General features: G+C 36.3%; 1 protein-coding gene across 1 annotated transcript; it reads left to right on the top strand.

The window, feature by feature from the left end:
* Positions 1–8,391: 8,391 nt before the first annotated feature.
* LOC149404575 (sodium/hydrogen exchanger 8-like) lies at positions 8,392–22,286 on the top strand. Its single transcript, XM_089604225.1, has 23 exons — positions 8,392–8,710; positions 10,408–10,458; positions 10,547–10,638; positions 11,816–11,893; positions 12,150–12,307; positions 12,491–12,592; positions 12,670–12,787; positions 12,946–12,998; positions 13,550–13,615; positions 13,947–13,991; positions 14,916–14,968; positions 15,815–15,999; positions 16,086–16,139; positions 16,288–16,395; positions 17,021–17,252; positions 18,592–18,894; positions 19,078–19,175; positions 19,335–19,466; positions 19,552–19,770; positions 19,873–20,079; positions 20,548–20,809; positions 21,279–21,574; positions 21,650–22,286. Exons 1-23 carry the CDS (start codon positions 8,509–8,511, stop codon positions 21,956–21,958), a joined length of 3,423 nt encoding a protein of 1,140 aa, XP_089460351.1. The 5' UTR covers positions 8,392–8,508; the 3' UTR covers positions 21,959–22,286.
* The last annotated feature ends 354 nt before the right edge of the window (positions 22,287–22,640 follow it).

The following is a 22,640-nucleotide window of genomic DNA, read 5'->3' as shown; positions in this document are numbered from 1 at the left end:
AGTAGTGACATTAGAATGTACGAGTTCCAGAAACTCAGTCGCTCTTCGACCTTTAGCTGAGAAAGGTCGCTTAGTATTTTTCCTTCTATACAAGATTCACAAGTAGGTACTGAACCTATTGTAGAGGCTTGGAGTGGACCGTCCCTCACAAGTCTCTTAATCCTATCTAGACTGATATGACAAAGTCTTAAGTGCCAGAGATATGTTGATTTTATTAGATCATAGGAATCAGAAACTTTGATCCTCTTTGGCTCCCTAACTAGATCATTATCTATTTCAGTGTCTAAAAGAGAAGGTTGTGTAGGATAAATGTAGAAAAGAGCATTCTTCATACATGCATCAGTGACGAAAGAATTATTGGAAAGAGAAATTCTAATTCCATTCTTAATCAACTTTAAACAATAATCTTGCTAAAAAAGTCGAACAACAGATATTAAGTTCTTCCCGAAGGAAGGAACAAAATAAAAATTATTCAAATTTAAAGTTCGATCTTCAAAAGATCGCGTCACTGATCCCACGACCTTTGCTGACACCGAGCTCCCATCACCCCACTTGAAGCAGAAGTCACCTTCCTCTAAGCTTTTGGTTTTCTTGAAACCAGTCAAGGAACAACAAATATGGTTAGTAGCAGCGGAGTAAAGAATCCACGTTGATACATTATCAGCTACTAAGCATGCTTCGGTAATAAGTACATTACTATTTTCCTTTGCTTTGAGGTAGGCAGGACAATTCTTCGTCTCGGCCTTGTGAGGTCTCTTCTTAGATCTAGAGGTGGAGGCTTTGTGCTCAGTAGCATGTGCCTCTCCTTGGTTCCTCTTTCTCTCAGTGAGACCTTTAGCAGTGTGAAGCTCCTTCATTAGCTCGGTAACAGTGTACTCTAGCTTGTTCATGGAGTAGTTCAGCTTGAAAGTATCAAAAAACTCGGGGAGAGTTTCAAAGATCATATCTATTTTGGTCTCCCCGTCAATCTCAGATCTTAGGATTTCCATCTCATTTAGGTAACTAATGATCAGCATCATATGGTCCCTGATAGGAGTCTCAGCCTTCATGCGACAGTTCATAAACTGTCGGACTGCTGGTTGTCTGCCCTGACGCCCTTGCCCTCCAAACATCTCATGAAGATTTTAGAGCATGTCGGCGGCTGTCTCTATATCATGATGTTGATGTTGCAGCACATTGTTCATCGACGTCAAGATATAACACCTCGCAATCTCACCGGATCGGAGCCAGGCCACCAAGGCATCCTTTTCCTCTTGTGTCGAATCATCATTCGTTTGAGGAGGACACGGGGTGGTGAGTACCCATTTGTGCTTGTTAATGGTGAGGACGATGTTGAGGTTACGTTTCAATCTACGTAGTTCTCGCCTTCGAGTTTGTTTGAGGAAAAGATGGTTGAGAGAGGGTTGACAGACATCTTGCTGAAATTAAGTTGAAATAAGTTTATGATTAGTCTTTTGGTTTAGGATCTAAGTTTGTTTCAGTTTTTAGGATGAACAAGACATGAAAAATCCAAAGGTGTTATGAATGAAATGACACTCTACTCCTTCGAGGGAAGGCCGCAAAGAGTCTCCTTTCATAAGTATATGACTCATCATTAATGCATAGCCAAGATGTCAATTCATCATATTTGACTAGCCACCTTATGAAAAAGTTTGATCACTCATATCCTTTCGATGGACCTCGAGGGAGGATTACTAGGGATAGAGTCTAAGTGTGTAACCAACCACTTAGTCCAAAAGATCGACTTTGAAAAACAATCCACCGAGGGGAGGCCTTGTCTCATTGTCTCACTCTCAGACGTAGCTCTTCAAGCAATGATCAGAGCAAAGCACCTATGAGTACTCTCATTTAAGAGAGGGCCACGAGGGTGACTCTTAGTCTGGCGACAATTGCACTTTTCATTAGTGTTGGGGATCGTGGTTGCCAACAACGAGTATAACCCTCCCACTTAGTTTTTAGAGTTGGCACATCGTCTCTTATAAGTTCGGAAACACATTTCCTAGTTATAGAGCGATAGAGTGGAAATCTAAAAATTGAACCTTAGATCGTCATGTTTAAGGAAGAGCAGTGTTAGTGCATAAAGGCACAAGATACATACTCGGACACTTTCCTATTTTCTATTCAGGAAAGTGCATGAGGGAAGTGTGAACTTCAACTCACTCAAACACTTGAAAGTTTGAGATTACACATCTTTATTTTTTCGGCTTGCCTTCGAGGAGACCTCCCACTCAAATTTTCAAGAGCATATAGATTTTGAACATATTGATATAGATATAGTTTTGAAAACATTTTGAAAACTTATTTGATTTGGATGAAAAATATTTTCAAGTTTGAAAGTGAACGGTTTTTCAAAATTCAAACTAGTTTTGTAAGAATTCGATTTCAATTAAATTTTCAAATCAAAACATTTTAATCTTTCACATTATGTTTATTATCTTATGAAAAAAAAATTTGCTCAAGGAAATTTTCTTATTAGAGTTCTATAACTCATGGAGTGGGGTTCGAAATCCGGAATTCAAAAATTCTAAAAAACTGGACTTTCGGAAAAGCCATGGACCTCGGAGTAAAATCGCCATAACTGGCGGCACTGACATCCTTTTGACCTAAAACCAATGGCATTGGAAAGAGGACAAACAAACCTTTAATTTGATTTAAGAATCATTAAATTTCAAATTCTGAGCAGAGATTTATGCCACTTTTACCATAGGTTTTTCTCGAGCTCGAAGAAAACTTGAAATAATTAAAGTTCGGATTTGAGTGCAAAAGAATTGAGTGTAACGGAATGTTTTAGAGAGTTGTTAAAGCTTTTGTATGTATTTTTATTAACATGGTAATAGCAATCACCAATAAGCCCCCCAGACCGACCTTTTGAATAAGCTACTTGCGGGTGCTACGGACTCAACGGACTTGGTTGGTTATGGAGGCGATTACTTCCTTCTATCTTTTTTTTCGTCAGCATGTACTACCCCTCGAGCGGATCCAGCCGCTCAGCTGGAGATTTAACTATGATGTGAACTCCGAAAGAGACTCCGAAGATAGTAACTATTTTATACCATACGAATGAACAACACGTCACAACAATGCAAAGAGTTAATAGAACAGTAATATACCAGTATATCATCCATCATTGCTGAATTCATGATATCCTAATCGATCATCAACTATGAAACGAAAGATATAAAGTGGTTCGTCCATCCAATAGTATAAAAGTAAATAACAATAAAAATAAAACGAAACAAGTAAACAAACAAAACTAGCAAGACAATATAACTAGTCACGAAATTACCCGAAATTTCTCAAACTTAATAAAACACGTTTTTCATTATGAAAAAAATAAAAACTTTTAGAACTGATTCTAATTTGTTTTAATAACATCCCAAGGTCATAGAAAATCAACATGATTTTTAATTTAAGGACACGAGCAATAAATTAAAAAAAATCTAAGAAAACAATTCTAACTTGTAAAAAAATGAATAATCTTTCGAAAACGATTTTCAAGCTCATAGTTTTAATCACATGTACATGCTTAACTTTGACCATAGCTATGATACCATTTGTTGGAATAGATCTAGGATTAAGAAAAGTTTAACGCTTCTTCAAGCGGCAGAATTTAAAAATTTCTTTAAAACAAGTAAAAACGATTTTTACTAACCTAGACAAAGAGCAAGCACATGTTATATCAAATTAAAACTATCTAAAAGGAATTACTCATTTACTAACCTTTACGTAGCTTGATCGTTGAGAAGCTTGTGGAGGTTGAATCACTCGTCTCCCCACGCAGCTCGCCTTTCTTTGTTCTTCGGGGATTCGAGTAACCACGAAAGTTTCTATCACATGAATCACTCAAAGTAAGAAGGATTTAGTGTGTGGGCACTTTTAAACACGACGACTCAAGAACCAGTCTTAGAGTCGAAGAGCTAAAATAAAACGCTAGGTCAAATGTGGACCTAGGTGCCAAAACAAAGAACAAGAAGGGTTAGAGAGAGAGAGAGGGCGGCCAAATTCTAGAGAGAGAAGCTCTCAATCTCTAAAATTGTGTGTTGTGAGTTGTGAATGAAGTGAGGTATTTATAGGACGAGGTTTACCTTCAAAAGGTAGTTTTCTCTTTTCTATAGAATATCACATATTCATGAGAAAATCTTATTTCCTCTTTTCTATACCCTTGGACGTCCAACCTAGCCATCAAGGCTCTTGGATTTGTTTCCTCATTTGTTTGATTCTCTCCTTGGCTGAAATTCCCTTGCCTCTAGAAGCAAATTTGTTTCCTCTTTTTCTTTTGGCAAGTATCTTCATACATTAATGCACAAAATAAACTCTTATTCTCTCCATAGGTTGGACAGTCAAGGGCTTCTAGAATGAGCTTCTAGATGTTTCTTCATTTGTTCATGACAACATAAGAAAAGTCCATTAAGAATTTTCAAGTAAAATTCCATGAAATAAAATTACTGATTAATTAGCGCTTGGCGTGCCGTTTGAGATTATTTCCGAAGGAGGATCGTCATAGTTAATTGGATTAACCTTCACAGTTAATCCGATTAACTATTACAGTTAATACGCGAAGAGCTCGCATCGAGGTTGGAGTGGCCGGATCGGCGCAACCGCTGCGACTCGCCGATGTTCGAGATCGTTTTCGGAAGAGGATTATCACAGTTAATCAAATTAACCTTCATAGTTAATCCGATTAACTCTCACAATTAATATGCGAAGACCTTGCGTCGAGGTTCGAGGGGCCAGATCAAAGCAACCGCGGGGACTCGTCACTATTCGAGATCGTTTCCGGAGGAGGATCGTCACAATTAATCATATTAACCTTCATAATTAATCAGATTAACTATCACAGTTAATACATTCGCAATCTCCGATCAGAACCTAAACCAGACGTATCGGAACTCGAGTTTTGTCGTACAGCTTAAAGAGAACATTACGAGGAGCGAGATCCGAATCCTCTCAGTGTAGGACCGTCCGGCAGCGACTAGAGGGATGGTGGAAGTTGAGGCAAGAATTATGGCGGTGGTGGTGAATCAAATGTGAATTTGGGGAAAATGGTTTTTTTGGTAATTGTGTGGGTATAAAAATAAATTTTCATTATTTATTGGGCTTTAGTTCAGCAAAAGTGATTCAGTCCGGCTCCAAGTGAAAAGCTCAAGCCCAGCTCACTGAAAGGAGAACAGGTCGCCCGCGTTGGTCCAATCAAGGAACGAAGTCGTAGTCAAACTGAAACCTCGCCGATAAGACCGGATCTAAGACTTGACCAGTCTGCGACGTGGCGAGGACGAGCTGATCAACATGTGTCAAAGAGATTACCTTTTCTTCGCTTATAAATAACAACTGTTGTATTCATTTTCGCACACACAAGCTTTCACTCTGTCTCTCATTTTTATTCAAATTCTCTCAGTCTTTTGTTGAGTTTGCCTTCTTGAGCTCGGCACTTCGTCCCTTGTAAACGATCATTATTAATAAAGTTCATTTCTTTTATATTTCGTATCAATATTTCTTTTGAATTAAATCAAGATTTTATTTTTGTTTCTTATACGAAGTCTTCTGAGACCTATAATTAAATAAAACAAATGTATCGTATATTTATTTGTGATTTTTGACGATCTTTCCGAAATCGACATCAACAATTCGGCGTCGTCTGTGGGAAACTTCAGAAAGACCAATATCAAAAGAAACAACTCTCCCAAAAGAGAAATATCATCTCTTCCACCCCAACTCATTATGAGTCAGGAGAGGAAATCCCTCCGGGGATCAAGGCAATCCTAAATATGCTTAACAAAAAGTTGGAAAATCAGGAGCGAGCTCTCAATGGTAGGCTGGACTCCCTCACGACCCTCTGAACACTCTAAATCCACGATCTGGGTCCGGCGTAATGACCACCTCTAAGTCGGCTCGTAATGCGGCGTCAGCTGCACAGACGGGCCGAGCTCTTCCTCCAGACATCCAACTGGACTTTACTAACATTTAGGTCTCCCGAGGGTTAGACCAGACCCCCTGTCCGAGCTTCCAGCTCGGCAGGACTTCAAATAAGGCTGTCCCGGAGGCTCGAAATGATTTGATCGGGCTGCCCCTATTGTCAATGGTGCCTACAAGAAGAGTAGTAGTCTTTATTTATGTACATTTGATGTAATAAAGTCTCACGAAGACTCTTGCTTGTAACTCCTGAATTATTAATAAAAGTTAAAACGTTCATTCATTGTTGCTTGTCTGTTTGAAGCTTTATGATAAACTATAGTCTTTAGTCCTTAAACAAACCTAACAACAAATGAAGAGTCAAATATAGATTTGCATGAACAAACTCTTCATGGTTTGCTTAAAACAGTATATTCGCAATCTAAGGGTCAAAGGGCTATTGATCCCAGTATGATTGAGAATCTATGATGTCAAGTTATGAGACATTGAGAGTTGGAGACTCTATAGTTCTTCTAGGTATCTTCTGAATGTACTGAATTGACTAGTGCACTTCTAGAGACAGAATAAGAACAAACCATTTAACCTCTTATGTCTCGAAGTCACTACGTATGAATTGCATCGTGCTTACCTCAATCCTGAAATGAGACATGTCATTTCATAGCTTACGTATTCTCATTTGAGAAAGTCAGAGTTCGGACTCACTATGTGATTCTGAACATGACCTATTGGTGAAGTACTAAGTTATGAAGATGTCATGAGTAACTTTGTGAGGATCTCATAGATATGGAATTCATGTACAAGATTGCTGAAATGCAATGTATATCACCTCATGCTTTGTTCCTTGGAATGTGAATAAATGAACTGGCCAGTGTCCAAATTGAGTCATGACTCTTTTGGATTAATCAATGTGACTTGTTAGCTCCTCATCAATACATTGTTTCTAACTTATTCACAAACGACAAAAGAGTTGAGGAAATAACACCTAGAAGGGTAAAATGGTAATTTTGTAAATCCCATCTAGTTGATGATATTCGTGAAGGGTAAACATAGATAATATTCAATGGATCCATTCATCACAATTAAGTTGAATTATTGAGTAGAAAATAAATTCATTTGAACCGAGAGATTCTCAGTGTCAACTCTTTAGTGGAGTCAGTTGACATTAAGCTAAACTTGGAAAAGGTTTGTGAACTTTTGAGTCCAAGTATGTTAGCTCAAGCTTTGTTCATTTGGATCCGTGAGGTCACTGTCACAAGTCATTTCGAGTAGGATTAGTCAAACGAGAAGCTAAGTCAAAACAAGAACTAGACAAGTTTTACGAAAATTGTCTAAAAGGTATTTTTGTCTTTTTGGACATAGGATTGAATGAATGTCAATAAATACGTTTTTTTTTACATTGTCATATGATGACAATAGATTATTCCACACGGCCATATTAGAGTAATTGGTCCTTGATACAACGTTCGAATCAAAGGCCTCTTGGTCGGAACGAGGTGATCGCTAATCTAAAACTAATATATCACTATGTCTTCGGGATTGTGATGGAAGAGGCCATCAGATGTCTTCCATTTGAGCCTTAACTATGGCTCCGACGAGCCAACAGAGAATCTCAAGCGCTTGTCGGTGTCATCGTCGTCCTCGGATTCGTCTTCGTTTTCGTTGAAGAGGAGAGTGTCGAAATCGAGGTTTATCAATCCCTCCACACAATTGTGAGAGGAGATTGTCTTCGTCTTCGTTGACGACGAGCATATTTCAACGGCGTGTCTAAGGCTTCGCAGATCGGGGAAGATAGGAGATAGGTGACTATGGAGTCCTTGAAAACGTAGAGCTTTGAAGGTGGGCGAATGGAACATTGAATCTATGGTCCGAGCGAAGCTTCTGGAATTGGAGGAATCGGAGGCGACGAAGTGGAAGGACAAAGACTCCGGACTTCGTGCAAGAGACATGGGCTAGGAAGGATAAAATTGGAATATTTTAATGTTAGATTTTAGTTTGGGGTATTTACTTAAAATAAATTAATAATTAGATTATTATTTTAAATGAGATGAGCTGTTTAGACTAGTTTTTTAGCTTGCATTTTATTTTTTATTACATTAAATCCGAATTAGCAGGTAAACACCGATAAAAGTGTCAATCACAAGATTAATTTTTTTTTTTTTTTTTTTTTTTATAAAGTTTGTACATTTCGATAAGACGCAAAAAAATCAACCAAAAAATTAATGAGCGAATACTTTTTCAATATGAATAAGACGTAAAAATAATTTAGTTTCACTTGAAATGAAATATTTTTTTCACTATTATATTAATTACTACTTTGATAATAATTAATGTAGTAGGACAGAGAATAGATTCTTGAACAAAGGAGCAAAATAAAGAGCAGGTTGCCATCGCTATTTTTTTCTGTCTTTACAAAAATCGTTTATTAGAAAAATATAAAACCTCTTTCTCTCTACTTTGCCTCCATATTAGCTTTTCCTTATTCATTTCACTCTCTCTCTCTCTCTCTCTCTTGTGCGTCACGGACTCGCCATTTCAACGCCATATTCGAAACCAAAAAAGATAATAAAAAGTCCCTCTTTTCCAGCTCCCGCTCGATCAATGGCTTTTCCGACGGAACCAGCAATTCCGTATCGGTTATTGGGCGAGGAAAGCCTTGCGTCGGCGTCGAACCCTACGGACGCGGTGATGTTTTTCGGGTTGAGTCTGGTGCTTGGAATCGCTTGCAGGCACGTCCTCCGAGGGACCAGAGTTCCTTACACTGTTGCCTTGCTCGTTCTCGGCATCGCTCTCGGCTCCATTGGTTTGTCTTCTTTCTTACAGTCCCAATTCCACTTTAACTGCTATTTTAGCTTCATCAACCTTTGAAGTAGATCGGTGATTAATTCAATGCCTCAATATCTGATTGTTTTTTTATTAGCAAGAGAAATTCTAAGAAATATTCATACTTACTTGCAATGTTTCGAAGTCAACAAACAATTTTAGTCATTAAAAATTAGTTGCTGAAAAAAGCCAACTCATGGATATTAAGAATATCTGCTCGATGTTAATTTTTAATTTTTTTTAACAGTGTCAATGTTTATTATTGTTACAGAAATGACAATTGTTTTTTGACTTATGCAGGATTAGTTTTTTAATCATGAAAACTCGAAGGATTGAATTTGCTTCGTTGTTATATTCTATAATATATTTTCCCGTGGAGATATTGACCCCTTTGAAATTGAGTAGAGACGTGTTCTACTATTTTACTGTGTTTTTCTTTGTTTACTTTTTTGGGGCTTGTTTCGGGTTTTTCCCGTAGCCACTTAATCGGTTTTCGCATGTTTTTAATATGAGAAATGCTTTACATCACTACTCTTAATATAATGATGTTCTCGTTTAAAAAAATATTTTCCTGTGGAGATATTGACCCCTTTGAAATTGAGTAGAGACGTGTTCTACTATTTTACTGTGTTTCTTTTTGAGTATTTTATTATATATTATATTTTAAAATAATATTTTTTTATTGCTGTGATGGGGCTGGCGACAACTTGTGGGACACCAGATTATTTATAAACTCTGAAAAAGTTTGGAAAGTTTTGGAGATGCGTGGGACCAAATTATAGTGTTAGATTGTTTCATTTTTTTTTAGAAGAAACTAAGGGACTTTTATTGATAACGATTTCTTCCTTCAGGCCGTTGACTACTTTGGAGATTCTATGGCAAACAACAAAAACCCTTTATGGGTTTTTATTGACTTCTTTTGAAGCTGTTAATAGATGATTGTGAGTTGTTTGAAATCAATCTCTAAAAGCAACATTAAATAACTTGAGGAAATTGTCTTAACAGTAGTAAGAACTAGGTATCAGATTCAATGTTCTTGGTACTACTAGAACCCCAGATAATATTCACATATGATTCGCCAATTAACATAGTTTTTCCTTTGAAGAGAAAAATGCTACCAAGTATGATAATAGATTCAACGATTTTTCCTTTCAAGTTTGTTTGTGATTTCATGCTCGAGAATATTATATCTGCTATAAGGTTCTGGCAGGGGTAAAATTAACTAAAGTAAAGAAAGTATGGTGTGTAAGAGTTCTGAAATAGAAACTTTGCCGTATTTCAGTAAATAAAGGTCTCTTACAATTGTTCTCTAAAGATCACCTTAGGAAAGTTGCATAAATTCATTATTCCCTTTTAACTCTTAGATTGAACTAGATAAGCCAGTCTCAAATTATATTCAATAGCACCAATTCCGGTAGTAAGCTTATATATCCTCTGTTATTTTGTAAGTTACTGTGGGACTTCTACTCCGAAAAACACTTTTCATACAGTTACTTGTTCGAAAAGAAACCCTCTTCAGAAAGATTCACTACTTCAGTATTGATTAAAATGAGTCACATTGAGAGACAAATAAAGTGTATGCACATTTTGGGCAATATCCTAATGTCTTGCTCATCTCATCTCATCTGAAATCAATGATGTCTTAGTAGTTTTATGATGTATGGTATGTTTTTACAGAATATGGAACTCATCATCGCCTTGGCAAGATTGGTGATGGTATACGTATCTGTAAGTCAAAGCTACTTTAATTTTATGTAGACTTACAGGCCTTCTCAATTATGGGCTAGTTAAATGGTTCAAATTTCGGAATTTGCAGGGGCTAATATTGATCCTGATCTTTTGTTGGCTGTTTTTCTTCCTGCCCTTCTTTTTGAAAGTTCATTTTCAATGGAAATACACCAAATAAAGGTATATACTATATTGCCCATCTACTATATCTTCCTGATTGTGAGATACTGGTGTTTACTAAGACTATTTTCTGCCTTCTTTTCCATTTCACTAAAATGTGACACTTCCCCGCTACAGATTTATTTTTGAAGGTGGTGTGGTGAAGCAAGCGGATTAGTAGCATTGATAAATAAATAAATAACTTAAATTTCTATGGATCTAAAAGGTGAACAACATGATTAGAATAACCGGTTAGATTTTTATCTTGTTATAGGAAGAATAGAAAATTTGAAAGAAGACATCTATATTAATGTTGTAAGAATCAATATTGGCTGCATTTGGCGTAGCTTTGCCTTTAAAAAAAAGTGATTTTAAAATAGCTGTACGAAAAAACTGTTTTAAAAAGAAGATGGATGTTTGGTAAACTATTAAAAAATAGTTGTAGCTGTTAGCAAAAACTGATTTAATGTTTGGTAAAATACATTTTAATATTTATAAGTAATAATTATTTATATAAAATGTAATTAATAATAGTAAGATATATTTTGGTATATAAAAAATATATCAAAGTGGGTGTCTATAGATTGTAAAAAATAAATTATAAATTTCGGTGACTTCAAAAAATTATTTGATAAAAGCGTATAAAGAAACTAAAAATTAAAGTTACGTACAAAAGCTTCAAATTGTAGCTTTTTAGTTAAAATATTCAAAAGCACTTCTTAGTTTTTAGAAAAAGTAATTTTACCAAACACTCAAATATGATTTAACTTTTATAAAAAGCTAAATCAAGCTTAATAAGCTGAACCAAACATAGCCATTGTTTGTGGTGGTAGTACTACCATTTACGCCAGTCATTTTTTTTTTTTTTTTTTAACCAAGCACTAAAATCTCTTTAGAGGACTTGGCTAGGGACTGGTCTAACGCTTTGTAATTTTTCCTCTTTTCGGTTTTTCTATTTTTGGGTTTTGGCTTTCGGGTTGCAGGGTGGTAGTTTCAGCGTTTCCTCCGTCCTTTAGCCTTTCTCGTTGACATGCTTTGTAATCTTGTTACGGTTTTGCCGTTTTTTATATAAAGACCCGTTGTTTCTTTAAAAAAAAAATATCAAGCACTAAAATAGTAGACAATGAAAATATTTGTTAGTAGTTTGGAATCCTCCAAATAATAGATGAATTAATAGCGATTTCCATTATATTGGCAGAGGTGTATGGTACAGATGCTTATACTGGCGGGTCCGGGTGTTATGATATCAACTTTCTGTCTTGGATCTGCTTTGAAGGTATTGTAAGCCAAAGTTTTTTCTTAAAAGAAACAGGGACGGCTGTATTGATGGTGAGCTTGAAATTTTAAGACATGGGAATACAGAGATTGATCCCCGGGAATGTCACGATCACTGGTTGAAAAAGATTTTCCCAGGGATAAAAAATTAAAAATTACAAAGAGCTAGGCCAGAGTTATGTTACACTCCTTGTAAGCCAAAGTTGGGTGAAGTGATTATAAATTTCCTATATTAATAGTCAAAGTCAACGTTTCAGCTTACTTTCCCTTACGACTGGAGTTGGAAAACATCGTTGCTACTTGGAGGGCTTCTGAGCGCTACTGATCCTGTAGCTGTTGTTGCGCTTTTAAAAGATCTCGGTGCAAGTAAAAAACTAAGTACAATTATTGAAGGAGAATCGCTGATGAATGATGGGTAATTACTTTCATTAATCTAGCGGGACTCCTTGTCACCTACCAATAATTTAGCATGCTTTTATGCTGATTCAATCAGTCTGTGTTTTTAATATAGCAATAATTTTTATTACTATCACTAGATCCCCAAGTTTTTTCTGTTCGTTTACATGTGTTCTTTCTGATATATTGAACTTTATTCCAGGACATCAATTGTGGTCTACCAGCTGTTCTTTCAAATGGTTATGGGGAAGAGTTCTAATTGGGCTTCCATAATTAAATTTTTATCCCAAGTGTCACTCGGAGCGTATGTCAAATGAAATTAAGATGAGTATTGATTATTGATCTTAAATTGTCATTTGATTATCTATTTTATGCTTCCAGTGTAGCCATTGGCATTGCTTTTGGGTTGGCATCTGTTCTGTGGCTGGGATTTATTTTTAACGATACTGTGATCGAAATTTCTCTAACACTAGCAGTGAGTTACATCGCCTATTTCACGGTATGTTACACTCCTAACTTGTCGATCTTTTTTTTAGTAGCTACATGTTGCTGAAAGTGACTGGTCTGACAATCACTCAAAAAGACTCACAAACAGTAGCTGAGGCCTTTTGTAGACTTAATGGCTAATATCTTGTTCTTGGAGTCTTTTTGGGACAGGCACAAGAGGAGGCTGATGTATCTGGAGTTTTGACGGTGATGACTTTAGGAATGTAAGTTTGAATTCTATGAAACTTAAATTAGAGAAATGAAAACAACACTAGCTTCATTTTTCTTTAAATTAGAGAAATGAAAACAACACTAGCTTCGTTTTTTTTTCTTTTAAAAAATAAAATACATAAATAACATTGCTAAATCATACAGAAAGATGAGATCATGACGCCACTGAAACGTCTTATCCATGGCTGCTAGTGCACTTGCGCGTGTCTGATATCAGCTGTAATTTACTTGGGTTTCCTTACGATCCTAGTTGATTCCTACATTGTTAAGTATGTGATTGACATGTAGGAGTCCACATCACTAAAGTATAGGCTTAGTGTGTGTGAGCTTATAACCTGTTGGGTACCCTCTCTTTAATAGCTAGCTTTTGGGGATGAGTTCTGCCCGAAGGATTGTATTAGGTTTTCTCTTCTATGATGCGCTCAAGTATTCTTGATTGGAGGCTTATCATCATAAAAAAAAGTGGCCTTGAAATTTGTATCCTTAATTTTAAATGGAAACAGTTTTACTTGAAAGAGAAGGCTTATAGTAAATATTGGAACAGGTTTTATGCTGCTGCAGCGAGGACAGCTTTTAAGGCTGATAGTCAGCAAAGCTTGCATCATTTTTGGTATGTCAAGCTCTCGTGGTTTTCCTTATATAGATCAAATACATGGTTAGATCTACTTTAAAACAGATTTTGTTTTAGCATCTTTACAAATTGTGATTACAGAAATTGTCAAAATGTAACAACTTAAATTACTTTACCTATACATCAATTGTGCCTCTTACAGTTCATCACCTGGAATTTTGAAGCTGTCGAAATAAAGAACTATGTATCATGCAGAAAATCATGGTCATTATCAATGAAGTAACAATAGTTGTATTTGAAATGTCCTATGTCATGTTGCAAGAAATTTGAAATGATATCTTCCTTACTGTTTATTTGATGTTTGTTGCAGGGAAATGGTCGCTTATATTGCAAACACATTGATCTTCATCTTAAGGTATATCATTATTTATGTTTGTAATTTTTTTTCTTCCCTTGCTTATAAAGAAAAATTCATCAAATTTATTGTAAATTTTCAATGTGATGTTTGTGGTTCACTTGACTCATCGTGCATGCATTTTGTACTAGATATCTTGGCGAAATCTAGAGCTATGCTTGTACAACATTTTCTTCTATTTTAATGTATATTTTTTATGGAACAGTATAATTATAACATACAGCTGTGTTTACTATTTCTTTAATATTTGAAAATTTGGGCTATAATTATAATCGAAGGTAGCCATCAGACTATTTCATACAGTTTTTATTTTTTATTTTTTTAATCTAGCTTTGATAGATTATACAAACGATAATGTCTACAGCTGGCTTTACAACACTATTGAAATTCTTAAAGCCACAACAGAAACCTATCAATATCATGAGTACTGGGAGTTAAGTTCTATAAAAAAAAACTTGGCGTTGGACATGGTTACTAATATCTCATATGGTTATATCTCAAGGTTTTATTGATTAAGGGGTCAGATTTGACTTTCTTTAGGTATGTCTGACCATTGATCAGTAGCACTGTAAAGATGTCAAGTCTTGGGCGATGGATTTGGGTCTTGTCTAAGTATTTTCTGCCCTATGTACTTTACTGTTCTCCAATTTAAAATGCGCTTGCTATACAATTCAGTTGTTTCTTTGGAAAGTTGTTGGTATAACTTGATGATATAATTCTCGTAGCTAGTATATCTGATACGTGGATCAGGTCGCCCAGATTTTGCAGTACCACTCGGGCCTTGGTGCACCCCTCCTAAAAAAAATATTATTCTCGTAGCTAGTTCTCAACCGATGAGAGCAACTATGCTGTGCGCATTGTATATCTCATGTTTTGCGTTTCAAAGTTGGTCTATTTACTTTCTTCTCTGTATTTCTTCTGCAGTGGAGTGGTCATAGCTGAAGGAATTCTGAGTGATAACCATGTCTTTCATAATGGTATGTCTTGAAACTTTTACAATTTTATCGTGTGTGGATGAATTAATGCACGTTTTTTAGTGATGTGGTACTGTTATGTTGAAACTGGACATTGTCAAATGTATTTTTAACAATGAATGATTTATTTTGAGTCTGTACTCTATATATTATGTTATTGTTAAGAAAACTAAACGGTATTTTTATTTATTATAAATATTCTATCCTTTGTAAATGAGGTCATGCAGTTTCTTTTGTTAATCTTTTTTGTTGAAAAGGACATTGTAGAATGTATCATCTGTCAACAACTCAGGTGTTTAATACTTTATGAAACTGATTAAAAAGAAAGAAGAATGGTATAATTATTTTTTCTTCCCAAAGAATTTCGTCTGATTCTTATGCACTTGAAATTGGGTTTATTTTTAGAAGAATAAATCTATGATATGTCAAGTGAAACATCAATATAATTAGGGATTCGGGTTTGGAGAACACCCTATTTTTGTTGTTGTTTATCATATCCCTGTACCTTTAAGGGGATATGATCTTGTCCATAATGTTGGGGCATTTTTTGGGTTCCCTGTGTAAATAGGTCTATGCCGATAGTAGTGGCTGATGTTTCGTTTGTGGTTTGTTTTCTGGGGTTCGCGTGCTGGATTGACGTTGGATCCTAAGGATAGGCATCTATCAACTCATCTTTTTGTGTTAATCAGGCTGTTGCCTCTTAATATAATAAAGTTATTGTTTCAAAAAAAGAAAAGAAAAGTGTAACATCCATTTTTCGTCTGTCTTTAAAATTATTCAAGTATCTTTCAAATAGTATCCATCTGTATAGATACAATGATAAAAACACTCGTATTTTTATTGTTTCAGGAGCTTCATGGACCTACTTAGTCCTTCTCTACGTTTATGTGCAAGTGACTCGAGTAATTGTTGTTGGAGTTTCATTCCCATTTCTGAAATACTTTGGCTATGGCTTGGACTGGAAAGAGGCTCTTGTTCTCATATGGTCAGGTTTGAGAGGGGCTGTTGCATTAGCACTTTCCTTATCTGTCAAGGTAAGATATTTTGTATATTCTCACTTCTCTTGTCTTAATTTTATCAACTGCCTACTAATAGGGAGAGTGTTTTTTTTTTTTTTCAGCGTACAAGCGACAACTTGAACTCTCCACACCTAAGTTCTGAAACTGGAACAATGGTATGTTTGTTTTAAAATATCTCTTGGTCATACATTTGAGAGTTTTACAATAAAGATCAGCCCTTAATCAATAAGAGCTGCCAATTTTGTTCATAAAGCTTGATTCATTCGTATCTTTGCTAACAGATTAATGTTATGTTCTTGGCAGTTTGTTTTTTTTACTGGTGGAATTGTTTTCTTGACACTTATTGTGAATGGTTCAACCACACAATTTGTTTTAAGCTTTCTGGGTATGGACAAGTTATCAGCAGCAAAGGTGGGGATCGTACTGGTGTTCGGAACATATTACTCATTTCTTTCTATTTCCTTTTTCTGATCATAGAATGCCTGTTTTATCCTCAAATAGCTTATTTGCTATTATATAAAGTTAGCAATCTACGGAAGAGAACGTTCTTCATGATCCCACTCACTGTGAAAAAATGGCTAGATTAAAGTACATAACATAGCTGATTTTATTTATTTATTTGTTTCGTATCCTGGTAAAATTGTTGTTCTTAGTTGAAGTCCAGTAACCAAGCAGAGTCACTATTTCCTTTTTTAATAACTTTGTTGCCGATTTCCCCCTTTTCCTCGTTGTGCTTGTTCTGAGTGCAAAGCAATAGAAAGCATATTAACACATAAGGGGATAGTTACTCAGTAGTAATGTACGGTCATTTTTTTGCAAGTTTCTGATTCTGATGCTGATTAGTTTAACATGATACACGCTAGATATGCTTGTGGCTGTGTGTGCTTTTTATTTTTTCAGCATGTGATACATCTAATCATCTGCTCATGAAATTTATTTCTTTAAGGTTCCCGAATATTGGTATATCTGTCATTGTTCTTCGGACTTCAATTCTTTTTCGGATTTGACTTTCAATGCATGTATTTTGTATTGGCAGACACGCATATTGGATTTCACAAAGTACGAAATGCTGAATAAAGCGCTCGAGGCTTTTGGTGATCTTGGAGAAGATGAAGAACTGGGACCTGCTGACTGGGCCACAGTGAAGCGATACATCACCAGCTTGAATGACATTGAAGGGGAACCTGTGCACCCACATAATGCAGATGACAACGATAATAACTCAGATCCACTCAATTTGACGGATATACGTGTTCGCCTCTTGAATGGTAAATCAGTGTCTTTGATTTATTTGATTCATTTATAGGGTATTGATAACTCATCACTAATACTGCTCTTAGGAAGGTAATTTGATTGTATTTCTATCCAATTAATAGATGTGCATTCGACCAAAATTCACACAATTCCTTCAATTCCACGGAACCGGTGGTGGTATATATCGTCCCAGCGCATGATTAATGAATAAACAAAAATCTTAATAATTGCAGCAACGTGGTTTATAATTTAAGTCTGAGGGGGGACAGTCAACTTGGCAATTCAGTCAAGGCTTTACCCATGTAACTATTTTTATTATACATCTCTTATTTTAGTACCTCGAAAAGAAACCCAAGGGATTGGTCTAGTGGTAAGGGCGATCCTTGTTACCTTATCCATCCCCAGTTCCATTCCCTCTGGATGCAATAATTAAGGCCATTGGGGTAGTCTCTCGATCAACAATGTCACTGCCTCGTATGTTTTAGTCGGGTTTAAACTATACACCACAAAAAAAAAAAAAAAAAAAAAAAAAAAAACCCCTCCAAACATAAACAAATTAGCTGAATAGTAAGATACTGATAAGCATCAGCCAATTACGTATAGTAGAAGGCAGAAGGGGTTTGGAAGAAGCAAAGGTCTGAAATGGCCTGTCTGGCTGATTGGAGCTACAAGGGCGAATAAAGAAAGTTCTAGGAAAGTGCTAGGAGGTGGGAGACACTTTGTGTGATTGTGCCTAGTCAGCAAAGTTAGTTAGAGGCTGAGAGAATTAAAGGAAAGAAGAGAGTACGTGGGTGGTATCTGGAAATTGTGTAATAGAGGGTAGAGAGAGACAGATCTGGGAGGCCATCTTGTACCTCCCGTAGCTCACTTTCCTGTAACACAATTGTACTGTAGTATATCAATATAAATTTATCTTTTCTCTTATTCCGGTAGTCGCGTTCTTGACTGTTTGATCTGAATTATTCAAGTAATTCATATCAGATTCGAAGAGTAAATGGGGTAAAAATTGGTCTCGAATCTAAAGTGTCTATATCGATTGTGAAACCTTTGCTGTTTTGCAAAAGCTTAAGTTTCAAATCGTTAAATTGCTCAATTGACTTTTCGTTCTGATTTTTGTCTTTTTCTTTGTGCGGTCTCTGCCTAAGATTGAGCTACTATCGGTTGTTTCCTTGTGCGTGGTTAATGCACTCACAAGATTCTCATTTATTGGTACATAATCTAATTACGTAAATAGAAACAGCCATTAAAAGGTTTAAAAACGCTACATACTAGAATTTTGATGATGTTGCCAATTCTATGTTTCCTCATATATTCTTGAGCTACTTTTACTGATTAGGAACTTGATGTGATCAGGTGTTCAAGCTGCTTACTGGGGTATGCTTGACGAGGGAAGGATTACGCAATCTACTGCAAATATTTTGATGCAGTCGGTGGATGAGGCACTTGACTTCGTCTCAGACATGCCGTTGTGTGACTGGAAAGGTTTAAAGGCTAATGTTCACTTTCCAAATTATTACAAGTACTTCCAGAGAAGCATTTTCCCACAAAAGTTGGTGACTTATTTTACCGTGGATAGACTGGAATCTTCATGTTATATATGTGCTGCCTTTCTTAGAGCTCATAGAATCGCAAGACAGCAACTCCATGATTTTATAGGTACTTCCTTCCCTACAAACTTATCTTTTTCCAGCTCTCCAATTTGTACTTGGAGAAGTTTGTGTCTTTTACGGTGGTGGATGTTTTATGAATTTGTATGGTCTTTCAATTATTGTTGCTCTTATCTGTAAAAGTTATTGTCTTTTTATTTTTCATATTTTTATTAAAACACGTATTATATAGGTGACAGTGAAATTGCTTCCACTGTCATCAAGGAAAGTGAGACTGAAGGAGAAGAAGCAAAGAATTTTCTAGAAGATGTCCGTGTAACGTTTCCTCAGGTTTGTATTTAATGGCCAATTTGTATTTATCTAGGAGGACTTTTTCTGTCACTTCCTCTCACCTTTCTTGTATACATAGATAATCTTGCATGAGAATATTTTCAGTCAGTGAATATGCATTTTTTCCCTTGAACATATCCATAAAAGTATGTATTTCAGGTCTTGCTTGCTGTTAAAACCAGACAAGTAACATACTCAGTGCTGAACAATCTGATAGATTATGTCGAAAACCTTGAAAAGGTTGGCTTGTTGGAGGAAAAGGAAATGCTTCATCTGCATGACGCTGTACAGGTTAGCATTGCCCTTTTTTTTCTTTTTCTATTTTCCAGCTGCACAGTTTGTTCATACCACATAACTTTGAGGATTCTCGGTGCAGACCGATTTGAAGAAGCTTCTGAAAAATCCTCCATTAGTAAAGATTCCGAGTATGAAAGATGTGATCAGAGTCCATCCTTTTATGGGGGCTCTTCCTTCTTCTGCTCGTAAACTACTGGAAGGTTCGACCAAAGAAATCATGAAAGTACGAGGCTCAACACTCTACAGAGAGGGATCGAAGTCTAATTGCATATGGCTTGTTTCCAATGGGGTCGTCAAGGTAATAAAAACGTATATAACTTTATTTTTCTTCTTCTGATTTTGTGAATGGATAGCCGTGCAGTTAGATAGTTACTTATTTTCTTTGTTTTTTTTTTTTCAGTGGACGAGTATCAGCCTTAAAAACAAGCATTCGCTCCATCCAACTTTTACTCATGGGAGTACTTTAGGCTTGTACGAAGTGTTAACTGGAAAAACATTCATGTGTGACATGTTAGCAGAGTCTGCGGTTCTCTGTTTCTTTGTCGAAACTGAGAATATACTTTCTGTGCTTAGGTCTGATCCTTCAGTTGAAGACTTCCTGTGGCAGGTAATGACAGGACCTGGAATGGTTTACAGTCAAGAATCACAGCATTAATGAAAGTCACGGGAGCGTCGAATTCCCGTGATTGTTATATTATATAAAGCCGAAAATCACAATATGGTTGGCCTTTCCTTCAAAAGCAAGACCTACAGCGCTCCTGGGAAGTAAATGGCAAAATTAAAACTCCGCTAACCCTAGAGGCCAACAGCAATACTTGTGGCTTACTGCTAATTGCATAATTAAATCCATGAATGATCAAACATATAATTTATGACCTCTTAGTAATAATTGAATGATTTGAACCTAGGAAAGCATGGTTAAATGACTCTTTTGCCCCAGTGTCTTTGGTACGTCAATATTGCAGGTCTATCAGCAAAAAAATTAAGTTGCTGATGTGAATGACATTGAAAGAAATATGACACTACTCTGGCATGGCTCATATTCACTTTGCCTCATTGTATTCTGATTCTGCAGGAAAGTTCTATTGTACTCGTCAAATTATTGCTCCCCGAAATATTTGAGAAAAGAACAATGCAAGAACTAAGAGCTCTTGTTTCTCAAAGGTCAATCATGAGTATATACATCAGAGGGGAAACTATAGAAATTCCTCACCACACGATTGGTGTTTTATTAGATGGATTTATCAAAACCCAAGGCAGTCAAGAACTGGTAGCAGCACCAGCAGCTATTTTTCCCTCGCACGTACATCAAAGCTACCAAAATCTGGAAACAACAGGTGATTTTAAGCCCAAATAAGTCGATATGCTTTTTAGAAAATATTCATAATGTTACTAACATGTGAGTCACTTGATTTAGTGTTTGAATAATCTTTTATTATAAAGTATGGCCATTAGAGGGTCTTCAGGGCTGCATGAGATAGTAACCATTTCTTGTAATGCGTTCAAGTCTTTCTCTTTAGCAGACTTGGCTAGGGACTGGTCTAGCGCTTTGCAATTTTTGTCTTTCTGGGTTCATGTTTTTGTTTTTGGCTTCTTTGTAGTCGTTCTTTTTTCCGGCTTCGCCGTGATGAGTTAATAAAGTCCCGTTGTTTCTTTAAAAAAAAAAAAATTATATCCTGTTAGTAGTTCACTCAGAAGATACTGCTTTACCCCCGAATTGTGAATCGCTTATCTTAATTATTGCGATTCTATAATGTATATTTACACATGACTCGACATTCATTTCCAACTTGCTTATTTCTGCAGCTACTAGAGGAGCCAGCTTTTCTCAGAGAGGATCCTGCTATCTAGTTGAGACACGGGCAAGAGTGATCATCTTCGATCTTGCCGCTTTTGAATCGGACAAAAAAATCCCGAGACGATCATCATCAGAGTCTGTAGATCAGACACACAGATCTTACAACCGAGAACTCGCCGGGCTTATGCGTTGGCCCGAACATTTCGACAAGCCAAGAAAACATATCCAGAACTCAAAAGGTGTTGTCCGAAACACTCACAGCCTGTCAGCTAGAGCAATGCAGCTTAGCATTTATGGCAGCATGGTAATTGTTCCGAGCATTGTTTATGAGAGTCGGTGTCATGCTTTCATTTCAACTCATTTTTTTTTTTTCCGCAAGGTAAATTTACGTAGAAGGTTTCAAAGTTATCCGGGGAATAGTTCTGTGAAGCCGTTGCATAGCTTGTCACATCCGGAAATCCCATCACACGCAGACGTAGCTCGTCCCCTTGCTTCTGTACGCTCAGAAGGGTCTGTTTCTGTTCGTAAGAGTTCAGACACAAGAAACGTCTCCAGAGAAAGCCTAACGGGACAGTTGCAAACTACAAACCGAATGGAGAGCCACGGGCTTGAAGATTTCAGCGATGAATCCGGAGATGATGAGGTCATTGTGAGGATTGAATCTCCGAGTAATCTCTCCTTTCGATAGGGATTTTGAAAGCCATAAGTCCCAAACAGAATTATCTTTTGCTTGGTGTTTTTTTTTTTTTTTTTTTTTTTTTTTTTTTCAATGTGAGAGTGCTTTGTATGACAAATGGAACCCCTTGTATTATTTTTGCCTCACGGGTTTGTAGTCCTGGAATGAGAATAAGCCAATTACTTACGCCCATAGATGCTTACTTGCAGAAATAAATGCACGGGAAACATATTGATTTATCATGGCTGGGATGGTTTCGAGAAGATAGTCTATATCTTCATGCCTGCAGAGAAAAACTACCAAAGATTTTTATTTATCAATAATAATAGTAACTGACAGATGCTTTTGTATACATATACACCATAAAGATCTCATGCTTATCCTGTAATTTGTAGACACTAACTCAAAAGTTATAAAACAATAGACATTTTTTCATCTTACACAAAATACTACCACAATCTAAAGGTAGACTAGAAGCACCCCTACGGTCCCACCCCTCAAATGAGGAGAAGGCTTCTTTTATTGCAAGAATAATTTGCTCAAAAAAAAAAATTTCAAAAAAAAAAAAAAACTCTCCAATTTGCTTGATATTTTTATATATCCATTAAATCCTACTCAAACCATCGTCACGAACAAATTTTTTCACTTTAATATTTTCTTTTACAAAACCATTGATTCCCATGTATGTAATGAA

The sequence above is a fragment of the Urtica dioica genome, chromosome 2, assembly GCF_054948205.1.
Source record: "Urtica dioica subsp. dioica isolate 48M chromosome 2, U.dioica_male_clone48M_v1_H2, whole genome shotgun sequence".
Lineage (NCBI taxonomy): Eukaryota > Viridiplantae > Streptophyta > Magnoliopsida > Rosales > Urticaceae > Urtica > Urtica dioica.
Note: the sequence above shows the minus strand (reverse complement) of the source record. Positions and strands in the feature narration are given on the sequence as shown.

Bases quoted from the DNA above. Each gene is read 5' to 3' on its own strand.
- LOC149404575 (XM_089604225.1), top strand. From the start codon at position 8,509: ATGGCTTTTCCGACGGAACCAGCAATTCCGTATCGGTTATTGGGCGAG. The intron at 14,969-15,814 runs GTATGTCTTGAA...TTATTGTTTCAG, and splicing joins TAACCATGTCTTTCATAATG to GAGCTTCATGGACCTACTTA. The intron at 20,080-20,547 runs GTAATGACAGGA...CTGATTCTGCAG, and splicing joins TTGAAGACTTCCTGTGGCAG to GAAAGTTCTATTGTACTCGT.